At 39.9% G+C, this 13,690-nt stretch overlaps 1 protein-coding gene across 1 annotated transcript in view; it reads left to right on the top strand.

Moving 5' to 3' along the window:
* raly (RALY heterogeneous nuclear ribonucleoprotein) overlaps positions 1-13,690 on the top strand; it is a 161,156-nt gene that overhangs the window by 110,262 nt on the left and 37,204 nt on the right. Inside the window, exons 4-8 of the mRNA XM_024444889.2 lie at positions 509-556; positions 647-719; positions 2,147-2,194; positions 6,692-6,849; positions 7,676-7,792. Coding sequence (XP_024300657.1) covers positions 509-556; positions 647-719; positions 2,147-2,194; positions 6,692-6,849; positions 7,676-7,792 — 444 coding nt within the window. The remainder of the gene's footprint in view (positions 1-508; positions 557-646; positions 720-2,146; positions 2,195-6,691; positions 6,850-7,675; positions 7,793-13,690) is intronic.

Below are 13,690 nucleotides of genomic sequence, written 5' to 3'. Positions count from 1 at the left end.
ATGTTGACTCCAATGCTTCCCAAAATTGTGAAACTGTTGAGCATGAACAACCCAGCAGCGTTGCAGTTCTTGACACACTCACACCGGTGTGCCTGGCACCTACTACCATACCCCATTCAAAGTCACTTCAATATTTTGTCTTGCCCATTCACCCTCTGTATGACACACATACACAATCCGTGTCTCAATTGACTCAATGCTTAAAAATCCTGTCTCCTCTCCTTCATCTACAATGATTGAATCCGATTTAAGAGGTGAAATGAATAAGTGATCATAGCTTTTACCTAGATTCAACTGGTCAGACTATGTCATGGAAAGGGCATGTTTAGTATACTCAGTGTACTGTATGAATTTAAAAGTCCCAAAATTGGTGGAACAATCGCAGATTGCCCCTTTAATAGCAGATTATAAGGGTGATGTTGATACAATTGATAATTGAGACTCATTTTGTCTCGATCCATCTGCTTTTCTCTGTAACACCCCTTTTCTCCACTCCTCTCCTCCTCAGACATCAACATGGCGGGGGAGCCCATGCCCAACAGACCCAGAGGGCAAGGTTGATATTGATGATTGAGAGACTCCTGTGACTTTTTACTACATTTTTCTAAATTTCTCTGTAACATTCTCCCTCTCCGTTTTTCCTCAGACATCAACATGGCGGGGGAACCCAAGCCCAACAGACCCAAAGGTCTGAAGAGGTCTGCCACTGCTCTCTACAGGTACTCCATAGGGAGTAAAGCTTCATGGAAGGGACGGGGCAATAAGTAATAAGGGTTCAATCTCAATTGTCTCAATACAGTAATTGTTGATAATTCCTTTACTCATTTCCTATCCTTCAACATCACTGATCTGATAGAACCGGACAGTGGGTTTTTTGCCATACAGCTCTGATCTGTCTTTTTCTGAGACCAATACAATGGAGAGGAATTTGAGGAAATGAGGAAACTTTTGATGCTAATTGTCATTCCAGAATGTTATAATGTTGTTTAATTATATATATACATAAATATACATTACTGTTCCAAAGTTTGGGGTCACTTAGAAATGTCCTTGTTTTTGAAAGAAAAGCACATTTTATGTCCATTAAAATAACATCAAATTTATCAGAAATACAGTGTAGACATTGTTAATGTTGTAAATAACTATTGTAGTTGGAAATGGCCGATTTTTTTATGGAATATCTACATAGGCGTACAGAGGCCCATTATCAGCAACCATCAATCCTGTGTTCCAATGGCATGTTGTGTTAGCTAATCCAAGTTCCTCATTTTAAAAGGCTAATTGATCATTAGAAAACCCTTTTGCAATCATGTCAGCACAGCTGAAAACTTTTGTTCTGATTAAGAAGCAATACAACTGGCCTTCCTTAGACTAGTTGAGTATCTGGAGCATCGGCATTTGTGGGTTCGATTACAGGATAAAAATGGGCAGAAACGAGCACTTTCTTCTGAAACTCATCAATCTATTCTTGTTCTGAGAAATGAAGGCTATTCCATGCAAGAAATTGCCAAGAAACTGAAGATCTCGTACAACATTGTGTACTACTCCCTTCACAAAACAGTGCAAACGGGCTCTAACCAGAATAGAAAGAGGAGTGGGAGGCCCCGGTGCCCAACTGAGCAAGAGGACAAGTACATTCGAGTGTCTAGTTTGAGAAACACACGCCTCACAAGTCCTCAACTGGCAGCTTCATTAAATAGTACCCGCAAAACACCAGTCTCAACGTCAACAGTGAAGAGGCGACTCCGGGATGTTGTCCTTCTAAAGCAAGGTTGCGCTGTTTCTAAAGAAGGCCAGTTGTATTTCTTCTTTAATTACCACAGTTTTCAGCTGTGCTAACATAATTGCAAAAGGGTTTTCTAATGATCAATTAGCCTTTTAAAATTAGGAACTTGGATTTGCTAACACAACGTGGCATTGGAAAACAGGAGTGATTGTTGCTGATAATGGACCTCTGTACGCCTATGTAGATATTCCATTAAAAGATCTGTCGTTTCCAGCTACAATAGTAATTTACAACATTAACAAAGTCTACACTGTATTTCTGATCAATATAATGCCTTTTCTTTCAAAAACAAGGACATTTCTAAGTGACCCCAAACTTTTGAACGGCAGTGTATATATATATATATTTTTTATCTTTCAGTGGGTACGACTTTGATTATCACTACTACAGAAATGAATTATATGGCAGGTGAGTGGATTACACCAGAGCATTTCCATCTAAAAATACCCATGAGCATCAACATGTGAAGTTCATAGGAGCACATCAAATTTGAAACTAAGAGAAATGAAGGCATACATTTTCCATCCCAAAAAATTGGAATAAGCAAAGGTATAGATTTCTGGTCAAACATATGGAAAAGGGGTCTAAGAAAACATTTAGCAGAAAAGGTCTTAGAAATACATCAAAACACAATGTTGAAGTAAAGAAACCTCTCAACTAATATCAACATTTATATTTAGTTTGCTGAAAAGATGTGCCTTCTGTAAGTTTAAGAAACATTGCCTAGCATCTTGTCATTCTGTTACCAAAATCCCACATACAGTAAGTATTCGCATCCCTGAGTCAATACTTTGTAGAAGCACCTTTGGCAGCGATTACAGCTGTGAGTCTTTCTGGATAAGTTTCCACACTTATTCTTTTCAAAAGTCGTCAAGCTAGATAGATTTTCAAGTAGATTTAATTAAAAACTGTAACTCGGCCACTCAGGAACATTCAATGTCTTCTTGGTAAGCAAATACAGTGTAGATTTGGCCTTGTGTTTTAGGTTATTGTCCTGTTGAAAGGTGAATTCATCTCCCAGTGTCTGGTGGAAAACAGACTGAACTAGGTTTCCCTCTAGGATTTAGCCTGTGCTTAGCTCCATTGTTTTGGTTTATTTGCACCGGCTTCCTTCTTTTCACTATGTCAAATAGGATAATATTGTGGAGTAATTACAATGTTGTTAATCCATCCTCTGATCTCCGATCACCGCTATTTAACTGTTTTAAACTCACCATTGTCCTAATGGTGAAAACCCTGAGCGGTTTCCTTCCTCTCCGGCAACTGAGTTAGGAAGGACACCTGTATCTTTTTAGTGACTGATACATCATCCAAAGTGTAATTAATAACCACCCTGCTCAAAGGCATATTCAATGTATGCTTTTTAAAATTTGACCCATCTACCAATAGGTGCCCTTCTTTACAAGGGCATTGGAAAACCTCCCTGGTCTTTGTAGTTGAATCTTTGGTTGAAATTCACTGCTCGACTGAGGGACCTTACAGATAATTGTATGTGTGGGGTACAGAGATGAGGTAGTCATTCAACAGAGTCCATGCAACTTATTATGTGACTTATTAAGCAATATATTACTCCTGAACTTTTTTTTAATTGAACCTTTGTTTAACTAGGCAAGTCAGTTAAGAACAAATTAAGATTTACAATGGCGGCCTACCCCGGCCAAACCCTGACGACGCTGGGTCAATTGTGCGCCGGCCTACGGGACTCCCAATCACGGCCGGATGTGATACAGCCTGGATTCAAACCAGGGACTGTAGTGACGCCTCTTGCACTGAGATGCAGTGCCTTAGACCGCTGCACCACTTGGGAACTTATTTAGGCTTGCCATGACAAAGGGGTTGAATACTTCATTTGTAAATGGGGTATTGTGTGTAGGGCTGTGAAAAAAATCTGAATTGAATCCATTTTAAATTTAGGCTGTAACACAACTAAATGTTTAAAAAGTCAAGGGGACTGAATACTTTCTGAAGGCACTGTATTCAAGAGTTTTTGGGAAATGTGGTCATAAAAACTGAGGGAGATTGTTAGTCATTCTGTTACCAAACTTTACAGCTGCACTGTTCTTCGAGTAAATGTGTTTTTGTAAAATGTTCTGTGGAAATTGTTAAAAGTAGTCCTTGTGCATAGATTTGTATGGTTAGTTTAATTTTGCAATCAATGGTTTTTGTTTGGCATACTTTTAAAGTGAAGAATTTGTGTCTCAGCATTCTGTTACTGTGGAATTGCCCACCTGTTAATACCCTTTCAGTATAACTCTACTTAGCACAAATGAGGTAGAAAGAAGAATTTTGCAATGGTGAACATTCACAGTAAATTAAATAAAGAGATAAATTGTTTTGCAATCTCCCAAAAGCTCAGTCACTGATGGCATTATAAAGCAGACATACAGAGGGTGCAAACCATTAATGTAATTGATCAAAAGTATAATCTCTATATTTTACTATCCAGAGACTTTTTGTGAGAGATGTTTTTGCCTTTTGTTCTCCACTCATCATCACTGGAAGGTCTTTAAACTCGTTCCCATAAAGAAAGCTCAACCAGCTTTTAAGTCCAGCTTTAGTTTCACAAGACGACCTTTGCCAAGCAAACTTTGGCAGTGTCTTTTCCCCCATCTCTTGGCCGCCCCTGTTTCAGTGGCTATAGAAGCCCCGCTGGTGCTCTCCGCTGGATGCCCGTGTTTGCAGACGTAAGAACATAATATCCAGATGAGGAACACATTTCAACCATCTAGGGAAGTTTATTTATACCCTCTCTGTGATGTCCAATTCAGAGTTACGGCTGTCAGAGGCTGCCTTTGACTGGGATCAATATATTACAGAGAGATACACCCAATAATTTCATTGCCCTTCTGCTTTCAAGTGATCTCCAAAACCCCCAGTCTTCGGGGAGCCGCTGACGTAACCGGCGAACCTGCTCTCTGTCTGGACTGCAGATATTGCTTTGAAGCAGAGGCGATAGCCTATTACTTCAATCGCAACACACCAGATAGAAACCTTTTTTCCTCAAAATCCTTGCTTATCTAAATCTTTACAGCGCAGTGGACTCATATACCCTTAAAGGCAATATACAGGTAACTACCAAAATAAAGGAAACACTAAGATAACGGGTGTTAATAGGGTGCTGGGGCACCACAAGCTGCCAGGACAGCTTCAATGCACCTTAGCATAGATTCTACAAGTGTCTGGAGCTCTATTGGAGGGATGCAATCATACAGGGATGTAGTCATAGAGACCATTCGTCAAAAAAACTAAATATGAAATTTATTTTGGAAGGTGGTGGAAAAGGCTGTCTCAGGCGCTGCTCCAGAATCTCCCATAAGTGTTCAATTGGGTTGAAGTCTGGTGACTGACACACACAAACACACACACACACACACAAACACACACACCCTTTAAACCCCATTCTTCTCCTTTGAGACGCCTCTTTCAAAGTCACTGAGATCTTTTCTTCTAGCCACGGTAGCCAAAATAACGGGCAACTGGGAGTTTTTATACATGATTCTAAACATGATTGGAAGCTAATTGCTTAATTAACTCAGGAACCAAATCTGTGTGTGGAAGCACCTTCTTTCAATATACACTAAACAAAAATATAAATGAAACATGCAACAATTTTTAAGATTCAAGATACAGTTCGTAAAAGGAAATCAGTCAATTAATCTATGGATTTCACATGACTGGGAATACAGATATACATCTGTAGGTCACAGACACCTTTCAGTATCTGGTGTGACCACCATTTGCCTCATGCACCGCGACACATCTCCTTTGCATCGAGTTGATCAGGCTGTTGATTGTGGCCTGTGGAATGTTGTCCCACTCCTCTTCAATGGCTGTACGAAGTTATTGAATATTTGCGTGAACTGAAACACGCTGTCGTACACGTTGATCCAGAGCATCCCAAAGTTTCCAGGAATTGTGTATAGATCCTTGCGACATGGGGCAGTGCTTTATCATGCTGAAACATAAGGGGATAGTGGCAAATGAACGGCATGATAAATGGGCTTCGGGATCTTGTCATGGTATCGCTGTGCATTCAAATTGGCATCGATAAAATGCAATTGTGTTTGCTGTCCATAGCATATGCCGCTCATACCATAACCCCACCGCCACCATGGGGCACTCGGTTCACAACGTTGACATCAGCAAACCGCTTGCCCACATGACACCATACACGTGGTCTGCGGTTGTAAGGCCGGTTGGATGTACTGCCAAATTCTATAAAACACATTGGAGGAGACTTATGGTAGAGAAATTAACATTACATTCTCTGGTAACAGCTCTGGTGGACATTCATGCAGTCAGCATGCCAATTGCACGCTTCCTCAACACTTCAGACAGCTGTGGCAGAGTGGCCTTTTATTGTCCCCCAGCACAAGGTGCACCTGTGTAATGATCATGCTGTTTAATGTGCTTCTTGACATGTCACACCTGTCAGATGGCTGAATTATCTTTGCAAAGGAGAAATGCTCACTAACATTTATTATGTTAATAAATGTGTGCTGAAAATTAGAGAAGTAAGCTTATTGTGCATATGGAACATTTCTGGGATCTTTCATTTCAGCTCATGAAACATTGGACCAACACTTTACATGTTGCGTTTCATATTTTTGTTCAGTGTATTTTGTATCCCTCATTTACTCAAGTGTTTCCTTAATTTTGGTAGTTACCTGTAGTTCTCTCAAACTCCATAAAATGTATTCACCACTCTCAGTCCATGGTACTGTACTGTAGTAATAGCTACAGTTGACCTTTTCAATGTTTCAGGCATGCCAAGATCTTTTCAAGACCTTTTACCTCTGAACTGTCATAACTCAATACGGAAATGTACATTATGAATGTATCAATATCCTTCCACCAAATGCTTTGTTAATGATTAGTGTCCCCCATCTCGCTTTCCCTCTGTAGGCTGTTTGAGTACCGGGGCAGAGTGTCGCCAGTGCCTCGAGTGATGCCAGTTAAGCGGCCTCGCATGGCCATGCCCCTGGTGCGCCGGGTCAAGTCTTTGCCCGTCAAGCTGTTGGCACGTGCTTCAGTCCTCCCCGGCAGCACCATCAAGCAGAAGGGTGAGTTTCTGCAGGCGCTCTATACAATTTATCCAATAAAGTTTGAGACGTCTTCGAGACAAAGCTTTGACCTGAATTGGCTGGGTTGAACATGAACAACTCTAAAGCCAGCTCTTTTCATCTAGAATAATGTTATATCTGCTTTAAAACAGTCAATTCTAAGGTTAAATAATGGATTTAATTTTGTCGGGACAAATAATTGTTATTGTCTTGAGTAATAACCTTTTGCAGTGTTGTTACCATATATACAGCAATCTTCTCTTGATTCACATGCTATTACATTGCAATGAATGTCAGAGTGAATGTCTTTTAAAGGCCCAGTGCCATCAAAAACATTATTTTTTTTGAGGTTGGAATAACACTATGAAATTGTGATAATGATGATAATGCCCTTTTTGTAAAAGAGCTGTTTGAAAAGGCCGCCTGAAATTTCAGCCTGTTTTGGTGGGATGGAGTTTTGGCCTGCCTGGTGACATCCCCATTTGGTAAATTAGTGAATAGATTAATAAGAACGAGTTCCAAACCTCTCTGCCAATAACAGCTTGTTTTCAGTTTTCCCCTCCTCACTCAGACCACTCCCAGACAGTCTAAGCAAAAATTATTGCTTGAGAAATTGTTCTTTATTTAGAAGCTATTTTTGTTTCTTTTTGACCATTTTAATTGAAAATAATCACAGTAAGGAACTTCATTGTTACCCAGAGATGATTTAATATTGAGATGAACATACCTGCATTGGACCTTTAAACTTAAACTCTCTTCTCTGCTGTCCCTTGCTCTCTCTCGCTCTGTCTCTCTCTCTGGTGTTTTCTGTTTATGGGTGGCTCAGCGGTGAACTCCAACGAGCTACAGGATATCAAATCAGAGCTGACTCAGATCAAGTTCAACATTGATGCGCTGCTCGGCCGACTGGAAAGGATCACAGAGGACAAACACATCGCTGCTGGTGAGTTCCATCTCCATCAGGCCACAAGAAAAATACAACTCTACAGCGCACACCTCTACAGAGTACCCTTTCTCTATCAGGTGGAGTCAACCAAGGGTCGAAAATGTCTGTGTGAAAACCAGGGGTTGAAACCGGTTCAGGCAACAAAATCAGAACCACAAACGAAAGTGATCTATAATGTTCCAGAACAGAACCGTTATTTTGAAAGCATGAGAACGGGTTAAAAATGTTATTTTATGTTACCGGCATTTTCCAGTCCCACAAAAAGCCCCCACTCTGTCACTCAGAAACATATTCCAGTGTCTGCCTGACAGAAAATATTTTCCAGTGTGTGTGCCAGGGTTTCCATCAGGAAAAAATGTCACCAGACAATGTTACTAGAAAGATGAAAATGTATTGGACATTTGAGAAATTTTACGGACATATGCGTTCAGATCCGACCTTGCGCAGCCAGCGCCATCAATAGCGCCACTCAATAGCGCCATCAAGGGATATTGTCCAAATGAGCCAAATTGAATTGCCCTTACAGCCTATAAATCTTTTTGTAACTGTTAATTGGGTTTCGATGTGTAGCATATGCTAAATGTTATAGCCAATCTGTATTTATTTTTTACTTTCCCAAAACAATGATTGTCCACCTCACAGTGTAGCTGTCAGAGATTTTATCACTAAATGCAACAGGGCACTGCATGCAGAGGCCGATAGGCTATAATATTAAAAATATATATTTACAGTGCCTTCAGAAAGTATACAGCCTGAATTCAGAATGTATTAAATATTTTTCTCATCCATCTACACACAATACCCCATAATGACAAAGTGAAAACATATCTTTAGAAATGTTTAGAAATGTTTACAAAGGTTTACAAATTTATTGAAAATTAAATACAGAAATATCAATACTTTGTAGAGCACATTTGGCAGTGATTACATCTGTGAGTCTTTCTGGGTAAGTCTAATGGCTTTCTACACCTGGATTGTGCAACATTTGCCCACCATTCTTTTCAAAATGTTTCAAGCTCTGTTTAATTGGTTGTTGATCATTGCTAGACAACCATTTTCAGGTCTTGCCATAGATTTTCAAGTCGATTTAAGTCAAAACAGTAACTCGCCCACTCAAGAACTGTAACAGCAGATTTCCTCCTCTTCGTCCGAATTGTCATCTTATTGTCCTGCTGAAAGGTGAATTAATCTCTCAGTGTCTGATGGAAAGCAGACAGAACCAGGTTTTTCTCCAGTATTTTGCCTGTACTTAGTGCCATTCTGTTTCTTTCTTTTATCCTGAAAACCTCCCCAGTCCTTAACGTTTACAAGCATACCCATAACATGATGCACACACCACTATGCTTGAAAATATGAAGTGGTATTCAGTAATGTGTTGTGTTGGATTTGCCCAAAACATAACACTTTTGTATTCAGGACAAAAATATAATTGCTTTGCCAGGTTTTTTGCAGTATTACTTTAGTGCTTTGATGCAAACAGGATGCATGTTTTGGAATATTTTTATTCTGTTTCCTTCTTTTCACTCTTTCAATTAGGTTAGTATTGTGGAGTAACTACAATGTTGTTGATCCATCCTCAATTTTCTCCTATCACAGTCATTAAACTCTGTAACTGTAACTTAGTCACTATTGGCATAATTGTGAAATCCCTGAGCGGTTTCCTTCCTCTCCTTCAACTGAGTTAGGAAGGACCAATGTATCTTTAGTGACTGGGTGTATTGATCCACCATCCAAAGTATAATTAATAACTTCAACATTGTTAAATGGGATATTCAATGTCTGCTTTTTTATTTTTACCCTTCTACCAATAGGTGCCCTCCTCAGCAAGGCTTTGGAAAACTCCCTGGTCTCTATGGTTGAATCTGATTTTGAAATGTACTGCTCAACTGAGGGACCTTCCGATAATAGTATGTGTGGGGTACAGAGATGAGGTAGTCATTCAAAAATCATGGTAAACACTATTATTGCACAAAATGAGTCCATACAACTTATGTGGCTTGTTACGCAAATATTTACTCCTGAACCTATTCAGGCTTGCCATAACAAAGGTGTTGAATACTTATTTACTCAAGACGTTTCAGCTTTTCATTTTTTATTAATGTGTAAGAAATTTGAAAAGCACAATGCCAATTTGACATTATGGGCTATTGTGTGAAAGCCAGTGACCAAACATCTCAAATTAATACATTTTAAATTCAGGCTTTAACAAAATGTGGAATAAGTCAAGGGATGTGAATACTTTCTGGGGCTAGGCCTAAACTTTTCTTCTTCAGAGAGTTGACACCGACATGCATTTCTATGTCAGATACAGTGGGGAGAACAAGTATTTGAAACACTGCCGATTTTGCAGGTTTTCCTACTTACAAAGCATGTAGAGGTATGTCATTTTTGTCACAATCTGAAACAAAAATCCAGAAAATCACATTATATGATTTTTAAGTAATTAATTTGCATTTTATTGCATGACATAAGTATTTGATACATCAGAAAAGCACAACCTAATATTTGGTAGAGAAACCTTTGTTTGCAATTACAGAGATCATACGTTTCCTGTAGTTCTTGACCAGGTTTGCACACACTGCAGCAGGGATTTTGGCCCACTCCTCCATACAGACCTTCTCCAGGTCCTTCAGGTTTCGGGGCTGTCGCTGGGCAATACGGACTTTCAGGACCCTCCAAAGATTGTCTATTGGGTTCAGGTCTGGAGACTGGCTAGGCCACTCCAGAACCTTGAGATGCTTCTTACGGAGCCACTCCTTAGTTGCCCTGGCTGTGTGTTTCGGGTCGTTGTCATGCTGGAAGACCCAGCCACGACCCATCTTCAATGCTCTTACTGAGGGAAGGAGGTTGTTGGCCAAGATCTCGCGATACATGGCCCCATCCATCCTCCCCTCAATACAGTGCAGTCGTCCTTTCCCCTTTACAGAAAATCATCCCCAAAGAATGATGTTTCCACCTCCATGCTTCAAGGTTGGGATGGTGTTCTTGGGGTTGTACTCATCCTTCTTCTTCCTCCAAACACGGCGAGTGGAGTTTAGACCAAAAAGCTCTATTTTTGTCTCATCAGACCACATGATCTTCTCCCATTCCTCCTCTGGATCATCCAGATGGTCATTGGCAAACTTCAGACGGGCCTGGACATGCGCTGGCTTGAGCAGGGGGACCTTGCATGCGCTGCAGGATTTTAATCTATGACGGCGTAGTGTGTTACTAATGGTGGTCCCAGCTCTCTTCAGGCCATTGACCAGGTCCTGCCGTGTAGTTCTGGGCTGATCCCACACCTTCCTCATGATCATTGATGCCCCACGAGGTGAGATCTTGCATGGAGCCCCAGACCGAGGGTGATTGACCGTCATCTTGAACATCTTCCATTTTTTAATAATTGCACCAACAGTTGTTGCCTTCTCACCAAGCTGCTTGCCTATTGTCCTGTAGCCCATCCCAGCCCTGTGCAGGTCTACAATTTTATCCCTGATGTCCTTACACAGCTCTCTGGTCTTGGCCATTGTGGAGAGGTTGGAGTCTGTTTGATTGACTGTGTGGACAGGTGTCTTTTATACAGGTAACGAGTTCAAACAGGTGCAGTTAATACAGGTAAGGAGTGGAGAACAGGAGGGCTTGTCACGCCCTGACTGACCATAGTTTGCTTTGTATGTTTATATGTTTTGTTTGGTCAGGGTGTGATCTGAGTGGGCAGTCTATGTTGGATGTCTAGTTTCTGTGTTTGGCCTCATATGGTTCTCAATCAGAGGCAGGTGTTAGTCATTGTCTCTGATTGGGAACAATATTTAGGTCGCCTGGGTTGCACTGTTGGTTTGTGGGTGTTTGTTTCCATGTCTGTGTTTGTCACCACACGGTACTGTTTCGGTTTTTGGTCATGTTCACATTTATTGTTTTGTATTTCTTAGTGTTCAGTTTATGTTTTATAATAAACTATATGGACACTTACCACGCTGCGTTTTGGTCCGATCCCTGCTACACCTCCTCTTCAGACGAAGAGGAAATCTGCCGTTACAGGGCTTCTTAAAGAAAAACTAACAGGTCTGTGAGAGCCGGAATTCTTACTGGTTGGTAGGTTATCAAATACTTATGTCGTGCAATAAAATGCAAATTAATTACTTAAAAATCATACAATGTGGTTTTCTGGATTTTATTTTTAGATTCTGTCTCTCACAGTTGAAGTGTACCTATGATAAACATTACAGACCTCTACATGCTTTGTAAGTAAGAAAACCTGCAAAATCGGCAGTGTATCAAGTACTTGTCCTCCCCATTGTAGATACTGTCTGCTATACAGATAAAGGTGTACAGAAGGAGGTTAATTTGTTCATTTTGCATCAGAATATATTTTTTTAAGGTAAGCATTATTGTTAGAAGTAACTATAGGAGTAACTCTGGAAGGCCGAAAACATTCTTCCTCACCTCAAGTTCAAATGCCATAGTCAGTTGGAGAGCTGGTGCGCACTGCCTTCACATCACAGGCCTGCAGTAGGTAAAGCTTAATAATAGCCACACCTTAATTAACAAAAGTAAGTAAATCCATTTACAGTTGGAATTTAATTTGTATACTTAAAGAACTGGTTTTCATTCATCAATAGGCTTCAAAAATAATAACACAAATTATTATAAATACGGAAATAAATAAAAGTAACCTGCATATGCCCCTGCCAATGTTATTCTCATCTTAGTCCACAACAATATTAAACATTTTCCATGCAGAGGACATTCCTCTTGTAGCCTTTTCACTGTAGGCATATTCTTTTTTTTCTCTCCAATGAAAAAGGCCTCAGTCTTCGCATTCAACAGTAGCCTGGGCCAAGCTCTCTCTCTCACTCTCTCACTCTCTCTCACTCACTCACACACACACACGTGCACAAGGAGTGTGAGAATTTGGGGAGTTGGCTATGATAGACAGCCTCTCCAGGAAAATTTGTCTAGCTACAATTTTACTTATCATTTTTTTTCAGGCAATAGGCCTACCGGCTAGTGTGTGCATGTGTAGGCAACACAGCTCCCCCTCGAAAGCATAGTCTAGTAAGTAGCCTACTGACTTTACAAGCATGATTCAGAAATTAGGGAGAGATTTTTAATTAGAGGATTAACCTTTTCATTGCAAGTTAAGGATACTATAGTTATCATGTTTCACATTGGATTTATTACCTACAAAAAGGTAAGACATGTCTTTATTTTAATTATGGTGCTGCTCTGCAAAACAAATTAACAGAAAGGAATGATATAAACCGTTACTTTTGAACCGGTTCAAAACTTTATTTTGCTGGTCAGGCCAGTGGAACGAACGAAAAAAACAATGGTTCTGTTCAGAACGAAACGATTGGAACATTTATTTAGGTTTTAACCTCTGGTGAAAATGCCTTTAGAGGACAGAGAAAGTAGGGTAGAGAGAAACTCCCAACACTGAAAATGTTAGGTCTTCACAGCCAAGTTTAAGTACATTTCAATACAGTTTAATCAACCACAAAATAGGCCCAAAATAAACTTTTAGATTTGCAGCCAAGCAAATCAGACCAATTAATAAATCATCTCAATTAGTATAATAGTGCATTCAGATATTTTAAAGGTCAAATTTAGCAATTTTTATTTCAATATCATAATTTCTAGGTAACAATTAAGTACCTTACTGTGATTGTTTTCAATTAAAATGTAAGAAAAAAAACAAAGGCAAAAATTGCTTGTTAGCAAAGAGCAATTTTTCACAAGCAAGAATTTAATTTGGACTGTCTGGGAGTAGTCTGAGTTGGGAGGGAAAGCAGAACACTAGCTGTTATTAGCAGATAGGTTTTGAACTGTGTCTCTCTCTTATTAACTAATTTACCGCCTGGTGAGCTCACCAGGAAGGCCAAAACTCTATCCCACCAAAACAGGCTGAAATGTCAG

This window comes from Oncorhynchus tshawytscha, linkage group LG02 (genome assembly GCF_018296145.1).
Source record: "Oncorhynchus tshawytscha isolate Ot180627B linkage group LG02, Otsh_v2.0, whole genome shotgun sequence".
NCBI lineage: Eukaryota > Metazoa > Chordata > Actinopteri > Salmoniformes > Salmonidae > Oncorhynchus > Oncorhynchus tshawytscha.
Note: the sequence above shows the minus strand (reverse complement) of the source record. Positions and strands in the feature narration are given on the sequence as shown.